Source organism: Haliotis rufescens, unplaced genomic scaffold (genome assembly GCF_023055435.1).
Source record: "Haliotis rufescens isolate VD_foot unplaced genomic scaffold, xgHalRufe1.0.p SCAF_13, whole genome shotgun sequence".
NCBI lineage: Eukaryota > Metazoa > Mollusca > Gastropoda > Lepetellida > Haliotidae > Haliotis > Haliotis rufescens.
The window spans coordinates 30,780,207-30,805,198 of record NW_025963813.1 but is presented as its reverse complement, the minus strand read 5'-3'; the positions used below and the strand labels follow the sequence as shown (position 1 = coordinate 30,805,198).

At 38.6% G+C, this 24,992-nt stretch overlaps 1 protein-coding gene across 1 annotated transcript in view; it reads left to right on the top strand.

Annotated features, from left to right (window-relative positions):
* The first annotated feature begins 1,819 nt into the window (after positions 1-1,819).
* Positions 1,820-24,992, top strand: part of LOC124121145 (segment polarity protein dishevelled homolog DVL-3-like) — a 57,337-nt gene continuing 34,164 nt past the window's right edge. Inside the window, exons 1-4 of the mRNA XM_048394670.1 lie at positions 1,820-1,846; positions 5,557-5,684; positions 8,380-8,465; positions 22,522-22,593. Of these exons, the coding sequence (XP_048250627.1) occupies positions 1,820-1,846; positions 5,557-5,684; positions 8,380-8,465; positions 22,522-22,593 (313 nt within the window). The remainder of the gene's footprint in view (positions 1,847-5,556; positions 5,685-8,379; positions 8,466-22,521; positions 22,594-24,992) is intronic.

Genomic DNA, 24,992 nt, shown 5'->3' with positions numbered 1-24,992 from the left:
ATAAAAATCAACAAGGGCAGCCACAGCAGACAATTTATTTTTACAATGGAGACTCCTTGCCTTCTCCATTGACATTTTTTTTGGCGTTCTTAGCGAATGTTTATGGGAGCCTTCTCAGTTAAAGATAAATTCAAATGGCTGTCATGGCAACCATCAGACATTGGGTGTCAGAATACATCTGAATATAGCTGAATGTCAACTTTTGTCTACTTCATGGATGCTATTAGTGTCGGATATATCATACCTTATGAACCATGTCTATACATCAGGTGAAGTTTATGGGCATGTTTACTTTGAAGGTCAAGGTCATGACTTGTGAAGGTTTCAAAAACATTTGAGAAAAGTTTGTTTCCCCAATAACCACTTTATGGACTTGAGACATTTTGACCTTGAGGTCAGGGTCGCAATTTTATTAAATTTTTGTGGAGGTCAAGGACAAGTTCAATTATGTTGTCAACCTTTTCAGTTCTCTTGACAATGAGCCACAGCAAGATGTCATATTTGGTTTTGCATGTCAAGTAGATTTCTGAAAGAAAACTACTTATTAGAAACTTTAAGGTGAAATAAACTCTACATGTTGTTTCTGATAATCTTATCACATACTAAAGCAAAAGTAAATTGAAGTCTTCAAATATGTCAGTTTTCTATAAACAGCTACTGTATAAGACTATGTAAATAGACTTGTAACTGGGGGCAAACGATGTCTATCTTGACTAATTTGAAATTCAGGACCCCAACTGCTGTATTTGAATGGAATTGTGTGTCCTGGAGACATTCAACAAATTGAACCTTTACTAAACAGGAATTGGCAAGGATGCCACAATCACCACCAATATCACAACATGCCTGTGGCAGGTGAAATCTCAATGACAGTCATTGAAAGAACAGAAAATATGTTTTTCTTTTGAGGAAAGTGAAGATTGTAAGATGTGCTTGACAATTTAGATAATCAAACTTTCAGATTATTGTTGGGTCTGTCTGCAGCAATAGCGTTGAATCTGCTAGCTCAAACTATTGGCATCATTTGTTGTTCTTTAGATACTGTAGATATTCCGGGTAAGAATATGGGTCCCCAGCAACCACTGCTTGTCGCAAGAGGCAACTACGTGGATCTGGTGGTCAAGCAGTGACTTGGTTGATGCATGTCATCATATCCCAATTGCGTGGATCGATGCTCATGATTTCAGCCACTGGATTGTGTAGCCCAGTCTCAATTATTTACAGACTGACATCATATGGCTGTAATATTACAGAGTCCTGCTCCAAAGTAACAGATGCCAAAATTGGCACTATTTTCAATAGATTTGAGTGTGCATATACACAGTAACCTACGCTAATAACGAACACGCTTATAATGAACTGACCGATATAACAAACTTTTTTAGTCCCGGCCATTTGTTGTATATAATGCTGTATATATGCTTATAACGAACTACGGTTATTACAAACTAAGATTAGTGGTAACCGTAGTTTACTGTATATGCAGAAAATCTACGAGCAGCTTTAAGTGCCCTGGGCGCTTATTACATCGAATACAGTAACCACCCCGTTGGGATCCAGGTCAGAAGTCCCCAGCAACCTATGCTGGTTGTAAGAGGCAACGCAGTGGATAGGGTATTTAGGCTTGGTGACTTAATTGTTGCATGTCAACATACCCCAAAGCCATTGACCGCTGCTGATAATATCAATCACTGGATTGCCTTGTCCAGATTTGACAGTTTACAGACCGTCACTGTATAGCTAGAGTATTGCTGAGTGTAATGTTAAACAACAAATAGGATCATAAGAGCCCATATATTAACATTACTGGCTATTAAGAATGTTGCCAATAGATGAATTTGGGCTGGTAGACTGCAGACACAGAATGGAATACACGAGACAAGATTTCTGTGTGTTTTTGCTGAAGGGCAAACTTGAGTGATGTCACCTTTGATGAACATCTGATTGGGAGTCTAGTCATTTTTCATCCCTCCATGCACTAAAGAGTGATTGTGCGTCTACTGTCTATCAGATTAAGTGGCCACAGCAGGGCAACAGGGAGCATTAATTGGTCATGTAATATTCCTAATGGTCTGGAAATGCTTTTGGGGCACTTGCGGGAACATGGTGCTAATTACCCAGAATATTGTAATTACCAACAGGAATAGCGTTAGTTACTTATCAGGTGTACAAAATATAAACTAACATAGCTCAATGCCAGGAGTTGAGTGTTGCCGGGCAACAAAGGTAGACTGGAAGATTTTAAAAGTCATCAGTAATTATGGTGATAACTTGAGGCGAAACATGGAGGCTGGTCTCACCATGAGCTGTCTAGTTACATGCGTTGAGACATCAACCAGTCATCATATTTGGGTTTTACACAGCATTTTCAGTTACATTTTAATGAGTTTATGCACCCTGAGTGTTTTGGCACAGTTTATGTGCTGTGTGGTGCCTTTTGCTTGATATTGATGATGCTCACACCAGACTGTGGTCGAAAACGCAGGATACCATACCATACCATACCATACCATACCATACCATACCATACCATACCTATTTCAACCGGTCACAATACGATACATATTTCAGTAGACTGATCACAATACGATACATATTTCAGTAGACTGATCATAATATGATACATATTTCAGTAAACTGGTCACAAAGCGTTTCATATTATAAATAAGTATAATGAATTGTTATCCAAGCGCTACATGTCATTTGGTTATATTTACTCCAAATGGGAAGATATGGATGCCAACAAGGATTTATCTAGACCTGCACAGAGGCCAGAATTTGGCCCAAGTCTATACCAAATGTCTATGGAAATTTCGAAACTGGATTTAAACATTTCCCAGTTCATGTTGTTATAGTTACAACTAATCTTATGGTATTTTAGAGGTGACTTACAGAACCAGTATGGTGGAAGATGCTTAAATGCTAAGTTTGCATTATTACATTGATGCTTAGTTTGCATTATTACATTGAATGCAGTGTTATCATACAATGTTTAAGAAAACCTCTGAATGTAGAAATAAAAGATAAAACTTTGAAAATATCCCAATTTTTAACAAAATTATTATTTTCCCCAGTTTGCCTCCAAGGAGCATTTAGTTTGGAATCATAGATACATCTGTTTAAGGTGGCCAGTGTAGAAAATAGTGGTGTGTGGGGCAAGGTACAGATACGTTGCCCAGACATGTGAACACTCTGCCATGTGATGTCCACTATTTGATGTAGAGTGTTAAAACACCTCACCGGGATTAAATGCCAGCCTTTCTTGCAGCTAATGTTTTTATGGATTGAGAGAAGTATGTTAATAGGTTATTTAGGTATTTAGTGGAAATTCTTAGCCAATTGACAGGTAGAAAATGTGGAAAAGCTTTCAGTGTGTTGTATTTCCATAGAGCTTTTCCATATGTGGCAGGTTTTTTTCAGTTATTTATTTGTAGAAGTAGTAGAGTACTGATATCCATCAGCCAAAAGGTTAAAATGAGTCACATATTTCTATATTTTTATCAAAATGTATTTCTTGGATGTATTTACTATACCAGCATGGTAGGCCTGAATGGGAGAACTTGTCGTGAATTTCTAAACATTTCATAAAGATTATAGTTAGTTGCTTTTCTGACTGCTTCATTTCCATTACAGCAGAGAAATTAACCACTTTTACAGCATTTGCAGTGATTTGGCTAGAGAGAGTTAACTCTTTCAGCACCGTAGGCCGGTTATCCGGCCAAGAAGCATCGAGTCCCCAGACACCGCAGGCCGGTTATCCGGCCAAGCCGTAGTCACGTCAAAATAGTATATATTTTTATGGACCTACCTGTAATGTCATTCATTTATTAAATCTATCACATTTCACAATGTCTGAAATACATATTCCATTTCAATTTAACATTTTTTATCGTTAAATTAAAAAATTATTCACTATTTCTCGCGATGTTATTGAAAATAAAATTCTCGGACACACATTTCGACAACGGGTCCACATCGAACACGTCAAAGAGGAAAATAAAGACGTTTTAAATAAATCTTTAAATATATTATACAAAGTAATAAATAAAATCAACCAAAATATATCTAAAAGTAATCAAACTTACATCTAAGTTATTATTTCCATCTTTTCGTGCGATCGCGTGTAATGTAAGTCAAATGACATCTCGGCTTTCATCGCCTTGATATCTCGGCTCTGACACGATGTTTAATGCAAAAATATATGCATGAAAAATCTTTGTCACAGCTCGTAACCTAGCACGATACATTCACGAAGTTCCATATTTTTAATATATATCGTGATTTCCTGCTCAAAACATTCAGAATAACACGATTTAACAAAATTCTTTCGCAAACTTCTGTAATTTATCGAACACGAGCTTGGTATCACAGCCGTAATTTGATTGGCTGCCTTAGGTCACGTGCTCAAAATTGACCAATCACGAAACTTGTAGCAGATTTCAGCAAGAAAGCGTCATTAGAAACCAATTTTAATCCAATGAAATCGCTTGTTATAACTACGAAAAAAAACCAGTCGATGTTACGAGCGTGTAGATGAAGGAATAAGCTTTCCAGCGATGTGTCATATGCCATTCTTCGACGAACGTGTTATTCATACGAAACCTCGAAAACGGGGGTATTTCTTCATTTTACTAAGCGGACAGTCGCTGTTATCGGGAAATGGGTGATGACAGAAACTATTTATAATTCTTTTTAAAATGATTTTCCAATTACGTAAACAATGAAAATAAAACAGAAATAGGTACGTGGATATTATGAAATCATATTTGCCGAAAATCGTCAAATGTTTTTCTTCCTTGGTCCTTAATCTGGATGTTAACAACGTGTTAGCGTACATTTTTTATTTACAACGAATTTAATTAAGTTGTAAATGCATTATTTTAAATAATTTGAAAAATATAACTTTCATATTTATAAACCATAGGATCAGACCTTTCAAATGGTGTATAACATGTAGTAGCAAATATATTTTACAAGCAGGTATTTTCTTTGATAAATGTTGGCTTCATCTATCACACAAGAGTCTCTGGGAACTCGGTGTCCCAGCAGTAAACACTTCTGGTTGACTGGTGTTGAAAGAGTTAATATCATTAGGACATGTTTGTGATTCTTACAGTTTTTGACAGGACATTTTACTGTATCTTTACTAAAATTGAAAAATATCTTCAGGACCTTTTTGTATGACAATCAGTCAATGTCCTTGAAATTGAACCCATCTGAAACACTGCTGTTGCCCATATAATGATAAGATTAATATGATTTCCTGTCTGAACGACATTGTTCCATTTATACTATCCCCACTATAGTATTCAGGGAAAAAACTATTTTTCTTAGCACTTTCCTGAATGGGATACCTTTAACATGGGGGAGGAGGACGTCATGTTACTCATTTTACTTGCTTTTTCTACTGTAGTAGTCTTCAAGTCTATGGGTCTCGATTCAAAGACTACAGGAGCAAAGTTCATTGACCCCAGGACTCCCCTAAACCTAAAATTTGACCACTGTTCTGTACATGCTATCTTAATCCTGTTACTTAATGTCCATGTTGTGTTACAGTTGGTACCCGCAGAAAGCAGTGCATCCGACACACAGTCACAATGTACCGACTCCCAGGCTGGGGACGTGGTCCCCCTCCCCGCGGAGAGGGTTGGGGGGATCGGAGACAGCAGGCCGCCATCATTTCAGTAAGTATATTGAACTATGGGTTTCAGTGTTGGACATACTTTGGGTCGTTATTAGGAGTGAAAAAGTTGAAACCTGACTGAACTTAACAAAGGCTCAGGGCAATTTGCTAATGGTAGTTCTCCATTGGCTGGAGGAATTCTGAGATGAGATACTGTCGTCATATAAGCCTACTCGTTAGTGGAAGTGTGTGGTGCCGAAGTGAGGTCTTGTACAAAAAAATATTAGAGTAATGATTTGAAACGTGGCCCACCAATTAGTATATTGAGTTACTTTATTTTGCCTATGGTATGATGCATAGGGCTCATTTGTGCTGTTCCTTATTTAAATAATTCTTGAAGAAATCACAAACATGTTGAAAAATTGCTTAAGGTATAAACCTACAAGTATATAAGTGGCATTTTAGAAATTAGTATCAACGAAGACAGTTGACTTGTGCTTGCAAGTACTTGAGAAAGATTCTAGCATCTGTTCGAAAATGTTCAGAAAGAAAATGTCAACTGTCTTCAGTGTATGATATAGGCAAGTGGGGATACCATGCTTATTTCACCCACTACCCCCACAGAAGTGTAAAACAAAATGTTTTAATGTAATCAAATATGTTTTTCCTAACATTCCAGAGATTGAATCTGAGAATGTAGAACAGCAGTTTGATGTGAAAATGTCTTCTACTTGAGTGAAATTGCACACAGTTGCACTGAACCAAGTTCCAGTGTAGTAACATGTAACCAGTTGCCGGATACTTTCACGCTTGAGTGAACCCTCCATTATGAGCCCTCCATTATGAGGGAATAAGCATATGCCCAGGTTGTCATTAACAATCACTTGAACAGCACACCCACCATTTACTGCCGTTTTATATAGAGGGAGGAGGTGAGTTTTTATGCTGCATTCATCAGTATTGCAGCAGTGTCAAGGAAGGTGAAGGTTTAGCTCAGTGGTGAGAGCACTTACTTGTGACGCCATAACAGGGTCCTACTTGCCTGCACATGGCTATGTCGTGTAATGCCAGGTCTTTTTGTCCCCACTTTATACCACTTACTGCTATTTTATATAGAGTGGGTGGGTACGCAGGATTTATCTGGACCTGCTCAGTGGCCAGTATTCAGCCCCAAGTTTTCAGCAACTGTCATAATGTAGTCTTTTTGTTCACACTTTGCTCATCACAGCAAAATACAGAAGACGTTTGAGTCTTGAAGGGTAAATGTCGTTCTTGGGGTTCCTGGTATGATATCACTGGATTGTTGCTGAAAGCAACAGCTCACAAGTAACTGGGTACTTGATCCATAAGGTATCAAATCAATTTGAAGCTTAGTAATGTTGAATTGTGACCCCAAGGTTACATTGTTACACTTAATTTCGCTTTTGTATCCTGACTCCTTGTATATTGATACAATAAACCATGGCGTTTGGGCTCATTGTTGAAGGACCCAGCTCTGGTTCTACCTATTCAGGAACAGGCTAAATAATTGGGAATTTGCTGCGAAACAGCATCGTGACATCTGTCAAAACAACTCTAAAGAAGCAGTGCTTGCTTTCATTGCATAAGAGAGGCAAGCCAAGCGTAGTTTCCATGATTGAAATCAAGATGTCTGTTTAAGCCATTGAGCAGCTGTTGCTCTGTGGCTGTTGTTGCTGTTGCTGTTGCAGATCCAGACAGAGCTACAGCGAAAGGTTTACCTCCAACTATAAATGTTGAAGTTGGACGAACTCATGTGTAGTGGTCGTGCAATATTTTCTGACAATATCCTGAAATAACTTGTAATATTTCTGGAAGGAACTGATGTAGGATGATCATGTAAATTCATGCTGAATCCAGGAATCTCACTGGTTGGGAGAGTTCAATGATTTGGGGGTGCCGAGACAGGGAGACCAAGAATTATATCATTTTCAAACTGTTAAGGGCAGTTTCTCTCCCATGGCAGATTGATTGGTGACTGGATGAGGGAAAACATCTTTCCAAGTACATTAGCTAGAGGTCTATTATCATGGGTACATTATGTTTGATAAACAAGGTAGATGCAAGGAGATCCACAATGTATTGTGTACAGTCCTTCTGTGAACCAGTGGCTGAGGGTTATTGTCCCTTGAAAGAAGAAATAACTGTCCGTTTCTAAGAAAAATGAAATGATTCATCTAGCTCTATGTCATACCTGGCTGATCGCTACCCCTTGCAGGTTTCTACACGCTGAACTAACCACGTCAGTGTGAATCTATTGGAGTTGTTCCCCACTATCTAATGCTGGTCATAAGAGGCTACTCAGTAGTAGAAACTAACATTTTTGTTCCACTAGTCCTTATAATTATCACATAAAGCAACACCTTTACAAATGGCAAATTTCTACTGGTCCTTGTGATACCATAACTATTAGGCAAGGACTACATCTGCTACTTCTTTGATTGGGTTATGAGCCTAGACTTGTTGCTTGCGTGTCATCATATCCCAATGGTGTTTATTATTGCTCATAGTGTCAATCACTGGTTTGTCTGGCCCAGGCTTGATTTATACACAGGTGTACCGTGACTCGAACATTTGGTAAACAGTTCCCTTGCTCATACAGAGGTTTGGCAAGGAGTCATCAGAATCATTGCCTGATAGATGTAGAGTTTACTACAGGAGTGTCTTTCAGATACCATTTATCTACCTATCTAACGAGCATAAAATATTATATTTAGACGTGCCATTGTTTATTTCAGTGCAAACGCATCAGTAGTGAGTCGAGATGAAACTTGTGACACATGCACGGAGACGGACTCAGTTATCAGTGCAGCGGCAAGGAGAGGTATGTAGAGTTTTCTCCCTTGTATATACACCCTTATATGTTCTAGGTTACTGTGATATATCTGGTGCAAAGTCAGGAGATATATATCTATACCCATATATACCCAGGAGATAAACATATGCCTTTATGAGGCCAGTGGAGGCCCAGGTGGCCCAGGTGTCTAAGGCATGACAGTTTGCATCCATTGGGCAGCCAGAAACCTGGGAGCATGGGTTCAAATCCCAGTTCCCCCTGATTATGTTTCTTGGTTTGTCAGCTCCATACCCGTACTTGTGTTTTTCACCAAAGTGCATCACATAGGGCTTTCCTCCCACACTATGCTGACACGCTGTGATAGCTGAAATACTGTTCAAAGCGGCATTAAATCCAACTCACTCACTCAATCACTTATGAGGCTAGTAGCGATTGATAGAATAAACTTTGACAGTACTTGATAGCTGCCTATCGCTAGGTAAACTGTGATGATAACTTAAGAAACGACTTTACACAGTGTCTACAGACCTAGGACAAACTCTTGATGAAGGACGTACTTGGTTTATATGTGAATGGAATAATATGTCGATGTTGGCTTTAACTGGCAATGCAGGTTAAAGACATTGTATAGCAGCATTTGTAATTGTGGGATCCTTAAGGTTATCTGTAACTTTCAACATCCAATTTTATTATTAACACCACCTGAGTCTCATGTTTTATTTGGAACAATGTACAGCAGAAACTGATAGAATATGTTTCATGTTTGTGACTGACACCAGTAAGTTTGAATACCACAAGGCCATGAACCTCCCCAAATTTTGAACTGGTCAGAATATGTCCCCAATAACTCATACTTGTCTGCTTGTTGGGATTCCAAGGCAAAATAGGCCTTCAGTAGTATAGGCTTGTTTCCTGGTTTGGGTTCCTGGTCAGAATAAGTGCAAATGATACGAGAGGTGGAATCTGATTGTTCCATAGGAGAGGCTTGGAGAGACATAACTCGTAATAGTCACTGGTAGCGCTACAATCGTGCACAGGAATTCCAGCCTAGTTAGGGAAAGGATAGAAACTCGACTTTCACAGTCAGTTAATGCCCTTGCCTCAGGAAGATGGTTGCTGGGTGCTTATAGAATACAAGCTAGAAGGATTTACGGATTGTTTGTACTAGGTGTTAAGTGGTGGACTTACAGCATTCTTTCATCAAAAGTGAAATAAGCTTAATTCTGACTTTCATGTATTCTATATATTGTTCATTATCATTTTAAGAAAGGAAATATGTTGAAATGTCCAACCTTTGGAGAAACATTGCTAAGTTAGCATATTGTTCAGATAGCATAACCTTATCTCTTTGTGATGTCATGAACAATGGATGTTATGCCTTATTGTTCTCAGCAATGTGACATCATATCACATCATCATATCATTCGGCAGATTACACTTATCTCTCTACCCTAATATGGGTAATATTCATAATTGTGTACCTACTGTTGTCTGAGATGTCAGAGCATGATAGATCTTCAGTTCCATAGCCTAAGTACCGTATTCCTCCACTAAACGCTTTCAGACACTCTTAACTACCAACGTTTAATCAAGAACCAGCCTTATAATTCCAATTTCTGACTATGATTCGCTCAAACTCTCCTTCGGTACCGAAGTTTAAAAGTTCTATAAAATGCTTTAGTTTTCCAGGGACAATGTGTTGAACGCTTACAGTAGTTGAAATACAATATGTAATGCATTATGAAACTACCTGGCGTATTTGTGCTTTTTTCATCACCAGCGTATAATCGAGGAAATACGGTATTAGGACATGCTAAAATAGTGGCAGGGTGGTCATAATTGTATTTTCAAGACTGTTTTGCCAAAGAACATAAGAACATTCTGATACTTAGGATAAGAAAAAAATTATTGTTTTATTATTATTTTTTAAATAGCTCCAAATAGGTCTTTTTGACTAATAGGTTTGTTTTATCTTATTCAACCACAGAATGAAAAATAACATAGAATTGGTAGCTATCATGACTATGTTGTAAAGTATGGTCATGAAGATAACTTTTGGCAATTTTCCAGTTTGTGGTGATATCTATACTCCTTTTGGGAGACGTTGATTAATTTGGTAGCAAAACCATAAACACAATGAGATGATGTACAGGAAATGTGTCGATACTGTTGCTGTCCTGGGAATTTGTGATTGATGAATAAATTTGAGATTATGAAATATGAGTCATCTTGAAAAGAAAGTTTGAAAATGTATCGCAATTCGCCATTTCAAAATTAATTTGGATTTTAATAATTTAGGTGTCATGTTTGATCTCTAATTTACAAATCAGGTATGTGCAGATAAATCTACAAATTGATATAATTTGTTATTCTAGATTTTATCTTGGTTTTCGCTGTGCAGAGTTGCAGGTTTTGGCATGCCAGAGACCTAAGGTCTTGGTGGGAGTCTTAGTTGGCCTGATGATGTTTCTAGGTTTGTCAGCACCATACCCGTGCTGTACCACCTTATGCCACAGGTGTAAAATAAGCCCTAAATGATTCTAAAATGCGGCCGCAACTGAGTTTATGTGTATTGATGTGCGACCCCGATACAGCACCCCCTGTCTGGGTGCAAGCAGGTGAAGAGCTAAACGTGATTGGATAGATGTTTATTTATACTGTAGAGTATCTTCCCAGGATGCCACTCGGATAAGGATTGAGCCTCATTCTGATTTCCGTCTCGACCACATGAAATAACACACTCGACACACCTCCAAATGTCAGGGGACTCTAAGGGGGAAATATTGCAGTGATAAACTCAGATTCTGTTGCTTGATGCCCAAGGGCTTGACAGTGTGGGGTCAGGATACAGGGTTCAGGGGAGACAATCCTGGCATGTTTGACATGTTATGTGTAAATAGAAGATAAGATTATTGGCAATTTAGAAAAAAAGACATGCCAACATTCTGTCAATATCAAAGTTGTAGGTACGGATCAATTCTTTTTGAGTCAGTTCAGGAGTAACTTGACATCAGTTTGCCTGCATTCCTTACATCAGTGCATACAGCTGAATAAGTCAGTACACAACAAATGCTTTGGTTGGAAGAGTTGTACTTTTATCCGAAATGTTTTTTGTCCCTACAGTAGAATGAAGCCAATTCTTCTTCTCCTGTGTGGTGATATGGCTTCAAGTAGCATTGACCAACACACTCAGAATGAGAGAATCATTGTCAGTGAGGCTCTTTCACCTTCTTATGGCAACATCTGGAGTTGAACGGAAGAAGGATTATTCATTGATATGACCCATCTGCACTATTATTTATGGTTCCAGCCGACCCATTTGTGAATACAGTTTGAGAGTGAACATTGTGATCAATATGTAGGTGCCACACAGACTGTTCAATACAGAGCCAGTAGATGGGACCAGGTATTAACAGGTATTAATACCTGTCATGTGATGGCCATTATTGGTCAGGAACTCAATCCCTTCTAATCACGCAAATAAAGGCATAAAAACCTTCTTGAGATTAATATCTGCCCTTAGTCGTGTATGTTCCTGATCTTTAGTATACAAACAACCAGATTGTTATCACAATTGGTAGCCATTACCATGTGACATGAAGTCTTTATCTTTCTCTGACGGTGGTATAAACATTGTATCGGTGTCCTTCCTACCCCTTAGTGCTGTGCTAAACAAATATAGACACGTGATATTGTCTAGCTGTGCTATACAGGGTATATCTCTCCAGGCAGTTGTGTGTTATACACACAGACAATAGTGTTGTATCACACAGACAGTATGGTCTTATATGACGGGAGACAATAATGTTATATGAGATTTATGGCATGTTGTGTCAGGACTAACACTAAGCAGTGGTTAAGTGTCAGTGTCTACCTGTAGGAGTGTTGATTACAGTTGAATCAGATCTTCGCCTGGGACAAAAGCAAGATCCTGCAGTTCTGACATCATGAAAAGTCGATTTTATGACGACTTTGACATTGAGGAGCTACCATGGCAAGGTATTTTCTGGCATGTTTTGGATCTGTACCTTTCAAGGGAGGTTGGTCGATGTATTTGTTATGTCTGTCTGTAACCTCATAAGTAGAATCAGAGAACTTAAATATTGGAAGATATTTGTTTCTCTGACGTTTTAATGTTCATTAAGATCATAAGTGAAGTTAGTACTACTGTGTTGTAGTATTTGGAAATTGATCATTTGGGGAGGGGGGGGGGGGGGGGTAATAATAATAATAATGCTGTTTCTAGGCTCAAAATTCCTAATCACTGAGGGACATGCTCAATGCACAACACAGCATATGTACATATATAAACAACAGAGAGGGGAGAGTAAGATAATAAACATATACACATTCAGTTGTAGGGTTCCAAAATGTATGTTTTGAGTCCAGATTTAAACAATGATACAAGGTGCACTTCTGTATGTTGATTGATTTGTGAAGTAAGGTAAGGTTTGGCATTGTTTTGAAAAGTTTGTGGTAGGTAAGTAGGTCAAGAATGGTGAGAGTTAAAGGAAAGCTGTCATGTTGTCAGTTGATTTATTGTTTGAAACTGCCATGATCAGTGAATCAATAACTCAAAAATCAATACTTCTGTCTAGGAGAAGCTTAACTGATCACTGATAACGTACCACTCCAGAAGATTCAAGTGTTGTACTGATAACGTACCACTCCAGAAGATTCAAGTGTTGTGGTATAGGAATATGAGCGTTGATAATGTAGAATCCAAATTGGTAGCTGCCCATGGTAGAATACAAATAGAACTAAATATACTGTGTCCCTAGTTGGTTTCCATGGTAACTATTGCCTCATGTTTGTAATTCAAGGACTAATGGGGATTGGTTGGTGCCAATGGGAGCTGACTATGGATAGTGTTGACTTGAGCTGGAACATTGCAGTCTTTGCCAACGTCTTTTGAGATTACCCATCATTTTCAGTCTATTTAGTGTTGATGCAGGGATGAAAATTAGCACCAGCCTGGACCAGTTTTGTTAATATTAAAGTAATCCTAAAGGCTAGTGGATTTTCAAAGTTTTGAGCGTTATTGGCATTGCTATATGTTATCACTGTTCAAGCTAAAGTCTTTGATAGGTGTTTTGAAGTTGGAAGAACATGAATATATGACACTTTTTTATGGATAACAATTGCCCCTTCATCAGGTAAAGAGGCAAGAAGTAGCTTTGAAACATTGTGGCAAAGAATACGAGTTGTTATCCCTAAAAAAGTGTCATATATTCACTGTAGATAGTAGACTTTCTTGGCTAGCTTCTATCCCTGGAACTTTATCTATGGATTATTATTAACCAAGCTTGCTGGACCGAATACGTTCAGTAGACAAGGAATCAGTCTTGTGGAGGAAACCACAAGCTGAGATTGTGTCCTCATAGCCCAATGGAGTGGAGTGTTGCTCACTCTGTCAGTCATCGGTGTGTTTTGTGCAGATTTGATGTATGGCTGTTTTGTTTGTTTGTTTAACGCCTCACCCAGCAGGATTCCGGCTATGTGATGGCGGTCTGTAAATAATCAAGTCTGGACCAGACAATCCAGTGATTGACATCATGGTCATTGATCTATGCAATTGGGACACGATGGCATGCATCAACCAAGTCAGCAGCAATCCTGACCTTCCAATCCTGATGGGTCACCAGTTATGACAAGCATGGGTTGTCAAAGACAATTCTAACCCAGATCGTCCCTGGGAGATATATGGATGTGAAATTACTGGCTAAAAGTGTACTCACTCACACTGTCACTTGAGCCCTATTTTGTTAACAGTTTACCTCAACATAGTGACACGCCCTCCCAGTCCCACTCTTGATAATATACTTAAGATGAATGCCCATTACATTTTATGTGAATGCACTGTCAAGTAGTTATGTAACAGTTTCTGCATGTGTAATTGCTCAGGCGTTTATTTCTGTTTTACCTCGGCAAATATCAAAACGCAATGAAATGAGTGCTGACTATTGTAGCAATGGCTTATTTGTGGGTCGTGACGTTCTTACATGCAGATGTAGTTTAGATAACGACTGGTGATTAAGCTGGAGGCAATACACACAGAGAAGTGTAATTCAGTCTCAATTTTCAGTTTGTTTCAGATATTTTGTGTGCTAAAGTGATTTGACCTTTTTTCTTAATTTGACATCGGTGATAGATTTTGATAGAATTTACAACCCCAAAATTACTTTTTAGATTTAGTACACCTTTTGCAAATTTTGCCTTGACATATAGACTTCTGGTCTGTTGTAGATATTGGGAATGGTGAAATTAAGAGAAAAGATACTTAGTAAATCAAAGGCCTGAGAAAAGATCCAAACTCAATTCAAGATGTTAATATCCACCAAAGTAGGTTCTCCATATTAGCCCCAAAGACCTCGTACATCAAATGATCATTTTCCATGCGCCTTCTAATTAGGTGATGCCTAAGATGTGTTTTTGTCTTGATAGAAGCTTAAAACAATATTGCTGGAAATGTGTACCTTCAAGGATGCATGGAGACGGTAGTTATGATGACTGGTTCATGGAGTTTATGTGCATGCGTATTTATCAGCAGTCACGTGTGACTGATTCATCGCCAAGCTGACAGCACTGATTTCAGCTCTCATCTTCCAGGCAGGAAGATTCCCTTGACACTAATTACCAACCTGCCAACATATTTTCCGATTTTTCAATTTCTTTCTAAGTTTGGAGTCAAATCAATGAGGTTTTGCACCAAAGCACTGGTGTCAAATACTAAGTTATCTTTTCAATTCGCACCGGATAAAACTGACAGCTGATTAAATACAACAGCATAATACCCCCCCTCAGCACAGCAAAGTTTCCCTTTTCCTGATATTATGTGCTGCTTTAACAGAGTAATTTTAGAAATATTTTTGGATTTGTACATGTTATACTCAGTTCTTCTCATTGAACAAGGTGTGGTCAAAAATCATAATTGGAAAGTCACTCATCTGAATAGTACAAGACAAATGGTTGAATATTATTCTCTACCATCTCAAAGAATAATAATAATTTCTCTAAATCTATTACAATATAGAGCAGTACTAAAAAAAGTAAATATCTGCAATATGCTTTGTTTCATTGCAATGAATTATTTTGGTGTTTTTTCAACTTTGAAATATATTAAATCCAGACACAAAAAAATGTCATTTGCACTGACCTAAGCCCTCAATTTTGAGGTATTGAAACCCTCAAATATGAGGTATTGAAGAAATAAGTCTGCAGGCAGAGAGTACAGAAGCCTTGTTTAGTGAGCAGAGGAGGTAATGATGCTGTGACAGGGCTATAGTTGATCTGTTAAAGCACATTGCATAGGGTGCAGCTATGTAAGAAACACATGTGTGACAGGAGCCTTGCTGAGCGAGGGAGAAGTCAGATGGTAACACGAATACCTGTGTCAACATAAATCTATGCCAGCACATTCAAGTATGATGTTATGATAACAGGATATCCTATTTGAAATACCCAGTAGTTCGGTACAGTGATTTACATTGGTTACAGGCTCTGATTATTATATCGTGTGTTGTGTTGTGGTTGGGTGGTGTTTCTGGGAATTTTCTGAAAAAATAATCTTGTCTAGCAGAAACTGAACAATAATGTTGCTCCATTAGTGATTCCTGATGAAAAAGAAATATGATTTGTTAGGATGGCGAATGATTTGATGAGAGAACTGTGGACAATTAATTAGCCTTGGATGAAACTAGCAAAAATGTTTATGTATTGTCAATCTTGTATTCTGTCTTCAGTAGAACTTTTATGAAGAAAATATTTGTGACATTGTTTAAGAAATTGCCATTGATGATTCTCATTGTAACTCAAAAGTGCAGTGCCCCTTGACAAGTTTCATATGCGACACTTAGTGCTGATCATGTTTTATGTCCAAAGTTATGTAGGTCAGAGGTCATTAACTTCAAAAAGTCCTAATAACAGGTATAATGACAGGAAACAATCCCAGTAATAAAGGCTTTTGAAACAGAACACTTGGGTTCATGTTGTGAAATAATGAAGGGAAATGTAGTTTTGTTGACATTGGAGCTGGTCATTTGGTGCTGTGCCCCATGGTGTTCAGTGGTACCAGGGGATGATGGCATTTTGGAAACTTCAGCAACAAAAATAATATTCATTCCGATGTCATGGATTAGGATGATTTTCTTCATGTTAATCATAAGATCCGGTTTTGACGACCACTTGACTGTTGGTAGATTAATCAGGACATGATAGTGAAACGTATGTAATGACAACATCCTTATTGTGTTGACCTTTAAGAGAATGAAAGGAGAGACATTGATGGAATGTTTGCAATTTAAGGGCAGAATGAGTGAAATTAATAACAGTCGATGTTCTGGAGTTGTCGATCAAATGCTCTTAGGGACCAATGATTATTTCCATGGAACTTGTCCCGTTGATTGCTTGTAAAACTTCATCTTTCAAATCGTGAAAAGGGTGAACTTGTAACATATTTTGTTTCATAGATCTGTGTATGAATAGTGCTTTGAGAAACATGGGGAATGATCACCTCTGATTGGCTAATTGTATGTCATCAAGTTTCATGTTTGTTTGTTTGTTTGTTGTTTAACGCCACACTCAGTAATATTCTAGCAAAGTGACAGTGGTCTGTAAATAATCGAGTCTGGACCAGACAATCCAGTGATTGATGACATGAACATCTATCTATGCAATTGGGATATGATAACATGCTTCAATCATGCTTCAAGTTTCATGTAGTGTGGACCGTTTCTTATGCAGTTGACCTCCAGTATGTCCTGGCTATTCTTACAGGCTTCATCGATCGCCATTCACTCACTCACTCCAGTAATCTGCATCCAGCTACTCTGAAGATGCATCCTAATTACACAGCTGTTGATATGCTGATGGTGAAAAGAAAGGGAACACCCAGCAAAACAACAGTAGAAAAAATGTTACAGCTGTTTTCAATGGAAGTGCTTTCTATCAGTAGAACAGATTAAACTGTTAGTGTCTGGTGTATCGTTAATAGTGAAGGGGAGGGGGAAAATTCTTCAAGTTATCATTATTGCCTGTCAATGCTTTCCTTAATTGTGTTCACTTTTACAGTGTAGATAGTGCATGAAATAAGGTGTTCTCTATGCATAGCTGCTAGTTGTCCGAATGTTTCATATTTGCTACGAATGTGCAACAAATATACAAAATGTGATTTATTCCTAAATTTGTAGGTCATTTTGCAGTGTTCGAACAAGCTTGAAAATGCCTTGAATTTTAAGGTCCCTATTGAAAAGCCTTCATTTTTAGTGTAAACCTTGAAATGCCTTAAAAATCACCAAATTAACTTTAAAAGCCTTGAATTTGTACAAATTTACATAAACTTGTTAATCAAAGTATGAAAGCACACAGAAATATGTACCAAAGATGCTTAATTGAGATTTATCACAGTGGTAGATTTGTGTGCCTGAAGAATTCATGACAATTATTATTATAGTTAATTTATGTTTTGTTGGGTGAAAAATAAATATTGCTTTTTAGGTCTTGCGACTAATATAGCCTTGAACATGACAGTTGGCAGCCTTGAAAAGGCCTTGATTTTTGGTGTTCCACGTCTGTATGAACCTTGTTCTGTTAGGCCTTACACTGTCTGCTGCAAACACAAGCTCCTTTTGTTTATCAACTGGTGTGAAGTCTATTTATAGTTTTACATCCGTCCAATCGAGACACTCCACTCGTATTACCAGAAACTGCTGTGGTCAAGTTTCGGAATCACACTATCATGAGGCTTTGGTGCCCCGACCAGAACAACGGAACAAAATACTAATTGTAATTTGGGAAAGTTGGCAGCTATGTAGATGGCACCTGTGACCCAGTGGTCTTAAGCGCCAAAAGCTGGCGTGTAGAGTTGTCTCTCTTTTTCAGAATCAGCTGATCATGGGTTTGAAACCCAGATTTTGCACATTCAATATGTTGGTCTGTCACTAACATACCCATGCTCAGGTGTTTCATCCAAGGACTTTGTGTCTGCAGCCTGTATCACTTGAAGCAATCCTCCCACATGGAGCTGGCATGATGGGACTAAAATACTGTTCTCAGCAACCTGAAGCCCTAGTCATTTACTCCCTCGTGTTCAACCCATGATATGAGGAAATAATGTTAAGTTTATAAGGTATTGACAGTTAGTCCAGGGATGTTTTGCATACAGAGGTTCTTCATATAGCCTTACTGTTATGATGGGGATTAGGTGTAGATGAACTGACGACAGTTTAAAGATCTCCTGTATGCCAAGTTTACTGTGATACGGTTACAATGAGAGAAACGTAGACCATATGTTTGTTGATGCCCAGTAAATGTATGGCCGATATTGCCACAGTGATTGACTGGAACCATTCCGTTAGAGAGGGGTGTCTTCAGACACAAGTTGTTGTCGACTCAACAGGTGAACGATGCCTTTGATCTTTCCAACTTCAAACTTAACCTAGGATCCCTGTAGAGGATTCCTGTCTTACTTTGATGCCCTCACCCCATACTGAGACAAAGCCTGTCTGTAGATCTTGATGAATATCTAAGAACATACATGTGTATATGTATACATATATCCAGCAGACAGGCAGTCCGGTGACCTTTGCAAATTGTAACCATATTCTAAATACATAAAGAACCATTTGCAAAGATATAGCCTTGCTTGCTCTTAGTCATATGGCAAGGCGAGAGGGGCATGGGTGGCCCAGTCTTTTAAGGAGCCATGGGGCACGGGTGGCCCAGACTATGGCGCCGCAATTCACTGGGCAGAGTTGCGTTCCTAGCGCATGGGTCCCTATTAGCATAGGTTCGAATCGCCGTGATTATGTTTCCAGTTTTGCCAGCCCCATGCCCGTGTTTGTGGGTTTCACCAAAGTGGTAAACGTCCGAGACCTGCATTACTTCAGGCTTTCCCCCGACATTAAGCTGACATGCCGTGATGTAACTGGAATACATTTCAAAGCAGCGTTGAACATAACTCACTCATATGGTAGGGTTTGACAAATACGCTATCTACACAATGTCCGAAATAACTGCCCTGCCCACCAGCCCGCGGCTGGTGACTTTTCTGTCGGGCTGCATGAAATTTGCCCCCATCCGCCAGACTGTCTGGGAGATAATTTTAAGACTACTTATGTAGTCAGCATTCTTGGTAGATTCTCAAGTAATTGTTTTCATTGTTCCAACTGAATCAAGACACAATTTGTCTCAGATTATTTTGTGTGAGTTTTCTCATACTGTCGTCTGCAATCCATTATTAACACTGGATGAAAGGAAGTAACTATGTTTTCATTGGTCAATCTAGTCTTAATTTTAGTGTATTGGGATTGATATTAAGACACATAATCAGAAACACTTAGGGCCTCGAAACAGTACCCAAGGATATATTTAAATTCAATATTGTCTGAACGGGGGCAGGTAACGTTGAAGATGGGCATGCAACATCTATGGATCACCTGCCCAGCTGTCTTGTTGGGTCACAAAACTATTCCGATCACTGGGCCTACAAGACCGTGGTCAGTCCCATTCCAAAAAGCAATCTGCATACTTAGTTAAAGCTATGATTGTCGTAAGTCTATGGGAGATATGATCATCTTAGAGCTGAGATCACTTGTGGAATAGCCCAGGACTAGTGGTTTTATCAGTGAGGTGTCTAGCTTGGTAAAAAATGACATGTCAGTATTCTTATCTTGCTTATCTTTATCAGATTAAAGGGCAGCCTGTTGGAGACATTGAGTACTCTTGGATTAGAAGCATTATTCTGTTGCGCTTGAAAACTTGAAGACATTCTCTTTTTCAAACCTTGTATGTGAACTGCTGGGCAATCCCAGGTACAGCACAAGATTCAAAGTATTGGAATTTATTGCAGATCCATAAAGAATAATGTGCTCTTTTCTTACAGGAAGTATCTTTTGTAAAATTGAGCTTGATATTTGCTGATTTGGCTTAATTGAATCACTCACCCTGTCGTCAAACTGGTGTTGGGGTAGCCTCGTGGTTAAAGTGTTAGCTTGTCATGCCAGGGAACTGGATTGTATTCCCAGCATGGGAACCATGTGTGAAGTCTATTCTTGGTGTCCATCGCCCTTTGATGGCCCAGAGCTGTAATACCTCACTCCCTCACTCAGTATGGTTATTAATCACGTCCCAGGACAACTGGGAACATTTTGTAAATTGGTTATTTGCAAAGGTTTGTTTCAGTAAAAATCGTTTGGGAAAATTAACCTACCCTTACTTGATGAACATCTTTGAAACAGAAGCTAGGTTTTCTGGTAATCCTTTGAGAAAAATTACAGAGAGCATGAGAGTGACAACAGCCCAAGGCTGAATAGACAACGCTTATGTTAGAACATGTAACTTGACACATTATCAGCTGAATGTGAAGGCGTGAAAATGGATATTCTTTGACTCCTGTTTGATCTTTTGTGGGCAGTAATATTGTTAATGTTTCTTTTCATCTATTTCTTGTTTAACACACACCAGATCAATTGCCACACATTCCGGATGGCCAGGTTTTGAAAGTTGGTTAAAGCATTTTAATGCAATAGAGCTGAATTGAAGGGAAAAGTTACAGTACATATATGTAATTATGCTTCAAACAAAATCATATCTTTTTAGTTAAGTTTCCTTTCAGCACAAAATATGCATCAGGTACTGGAACTCGTTTAGCTTTGAAGTCAGACAAATGGTAACGAGAGGACTGTCGAGATGACAAACTGCTTGAGACTGGCTGATCTTTTTAATGAATATTAATGGCTGCTTGATTAGTACTGATTCTTGATTGATGTGGTTCCTGTCATAGGAAGTGCGTAAGGATACATATCAGAAGTAGTTGTCTGGTAGGAGGCCTGATCTGCTTACCACATGTCACTAGTTGTCCACCAGATAGCATCAAGTGGTGGCCATTTTGAAAGATGCTATTGTAGAACTGACATGAAAAGACTTTGGCTTATTTCTATGAGGTATTGCTTACAAATATGGATATCAGGAAAGATTCCATAAAAACATGGCATAACGGTTGCTTAAGGATCAGTTCTGGGTTTGGAAATAGCAAAAGTCCATTAGTCCATGACTAGTAAAATTCAGGACGGACCAATGACATTTCATTGTGGACTTTCACTTTTACCATAAGACAGATGGCAACTCTGTTCAGATCATTTAGTCGACTAGTGAAAATTACGGTTAATTTCCAAGTTCTAAACTTGCATTTCAATCCAAGATTGTTTTTGCATAATTTTGCTTACATCTGATAAAATGTTTGACCCTTCTTCTAAGCAATCTCACAGCTATTTAAAACTATTTGTAAAGTTTAATTTATTATACCCCTTTGTGAAAGAAAATCTTATATAAAATGAGGTACTTCAGTTGGATGTGTTTGCTAAATATATTTGTCCTGATTAGATTGTCTGATCCATACCATGTCATTTGAAGGCAGCTGTAAACCCAAGTTTTACTCTCTTACTCTGCAACAGAATACAACAAAAATGATTTACATTGTTCCAGCAATTTCTATTCTTCCTCTTGATCTCTGATAGCTCTGCATGACCCAAGCCAGACCAACACAAATAACTTTAATATTCAACATGCTTTTACTTACGTTTTATTATGAATGCATGGGTAAGTTGACTTTGTAGCTTATTTATTTCTTTTCTTTCAGTTTTGATGTGACCAGAAATGATGCATGACATGACATTATCTGTTTTTAACAGGGTCATACATGTGATACCACAAAACTGCCCCCTCCCTCATTGGATTCTGTGAGATTCCTCATTGGCAGAGAGTAGTGTGGAATTAATTAAATATGTTGCATTTAGAGTTATTGTTTCTTATGATTCAAATTGTACCAGCTTCATATTCCAAAGTAAATTGTATTTCATTTCCTCCTTGAAGAATGATATTGTTTGGTCAGAGAGAAAAAAATATTTGTCCTATATGTTATATATACTCCAGCTCTATGATGTATAACTGTCATAACATACAGAAATATTTCCAGACTTTTGGCCTCTTACCTGTCTGGACCCTCCTATATATCACATGTATGGTTATTTAATTTGATTGTAGCATGAGACTGACCTGTCTTTCTCTCTCTCTTTGGTTGTGTTAGACCGCCCCTCGAGCCGGAGCTCGCGACATAATCATTCTAGTCAGTATAGGGACAGACACACCGCCCACCTCGGTAAGACCTTCACCTTTCTCTGCTCACAGCATCGGCGTTGCCACAGCATGGACGCGGCCAAACATGCACGTTCGCTCACATTTTGCACGTTGATTGCTGCTATGTTCACTTGCTCTTGTTGGCTTGCACATGATTGTAACACATGGCACATGATTGTAACACATGGCACCAAGGTGTGAGAACACCAAGCTTCTTGCTTGTTTCAGCTGACACTAAGGCTTCAAGACACCTTTGTTCCAACAGTACTCACATGCCTGTCTTGCACTGAGGCTTTGCTTCAAGTTCGTATGCTAGCACTTGTCGCAGTGTAGATCAGATACTCGTTGTGCTAGACTCAAACTCTTAGCCTGGACTGACTAGTTTAGTTTGGCAGAAAAACATTTTAGCCTTTAGCCTAGACTAATTCACTAGCATACTTGTCAACACATTCTGCTCTTTTGCATGAGAACTTTGGAACTTTAACTTGACTAGAACATGTACGATTTATGTTTGGGTTAATGGTTAAAAAGCACAGACCTCGTGAACTTGCTACATGCTTATTACCTTTTTGTGCATAGCACCACATTGCTTGTTTAATGAGATTTCAATGATGAAAAATATATGTGCTAATCATGAAGAAATTATGTACACCATCACTTTAGCTACTAGTAGCACCATGCCTGTGGTAAAACTACTTTTAAAAAAGACTATCGAGTTCACTAGCCCAAACTCATCATTTGGTGTTTTTCTTATATTACTTAATAGTTAATCTGTCAGGGCATGACGGATTAACTATAGTAATATGAAAGAATAGAGCACTCTTTAACTTCTTTTGAGTAGTATATGTCTAAGCTTGCTTGACTAAAGAAATCCTGCTCAAATTGGCTACAGACCAGTTAATCAGAATAATCTGAGTTTGCTTTTAAACCCCTGAGCTCTTACTAGCTTACTTTTGAACAGATGAGCTCTATTAGTAGGTTTGCTAGCCCCATTGTAATCTGACTAGACTCCTGCCTCTGGCTAGTAGTCCAAGGTACAGAGTGGTCAGTGTTCTAAATTAGGCAGGAAAGACAAGGAGTCCTTGTCATGACCCTAATGTTTTAGACGGTCCCCCGACCTGTGAAGATCCGGGATAGAATAGGTCTTCAGCAACCCATCCTTGCCGTAAAAAGCAACTATTATTGTGGTAAGAGGCGACTAACGGGATCCGATGGTCAGGCTTGCTGACTTGGTTGACGCCTGTCATCGATCCCAATTGCATGGATCGATGTTCATGATGTCAATCACTGGATTGTCTGGTCCAGACTCGATTATTTACAGACCGCTGTCATATAGCTGGAATATTGCTCAGTGCGGCGTTAAACAACAAACACATTAGATGGTCCCAAGATTCAATTACATGGCAGGAAACCTAGCCTGTCTCCCAGCCCCGACAGAATAAACTAATAAATGAATCCAACTAATGTCTAGAATGATTTGGCAAGTCTAGTTTCCCTCACTGAATTAACCTTTTTTCTGGGCTCCATTCGTATTTGGCGGTCGTGTAGCCTAGTGGTTAAAGCGTTCGCTCGTCACGCCGAAGACCCGGGTTCGATTCCTGACATGGGCACAATGTGTGAAGTCCATTTCTGGTGTCCACCGCCATGATATTGCTTGAATATTGCTAAAAGCGGCGTAAAAGCAAACTCACTCACTCACTCACCATTCGTATTTATTTTGTGGATATGTATACTACTAAAAAAAAGCAAAGGACCATCTGATTCTTTCTCCTATTACTATAGTTAACGTGTCTTGGCATGACAGATTAACTTCAGTAATATGAGAGAATCAGGCTGTCTTTAATTGTTTTTACATTTGTATATTTTGAAATAAGATAATTTTATTTATAGGAGTAAATGTTAGTCTACAGGAAACCTTAAATACAGCAGGTCCCCTGGGACAGCTGATGTATACAGTGATGTAGTCCTACATTAGTGCACACTAGTATACAAAGTCCTTGTTTCTGTGGAGTGTGTTGCAGTTGCACTGATGTTAAATGTCCTCTGTCCCACTGTGCTTCACCAGCTTAGTGCTGCCCACATCATTGCTTGGATGTTTCATGTGTTTTGGTGCTGTACACTATGTGCTGTGATGGTCAACATGTGCTTAGATTACCTCCTAATGTGCTGTAATACATCATGTGTTTTGTTGTTTCACAAGGTGACCAAATGGAAAGGCTGCCGTGTGGTAAAATGAAATAATAAATCAGACACTATCTAACATTGTTCATTCTAAATATTTTACCATCATTATGTATTTTAGCTAAGTCAAGATTAGTAGGAAACAGGATAGCTAATAATCAGCACCGGTCATAATAGGTACCTTTTCATAGAGTTACTTTTATAGGACACTGACACTCATCCAAAATGTCCTGTATGTAT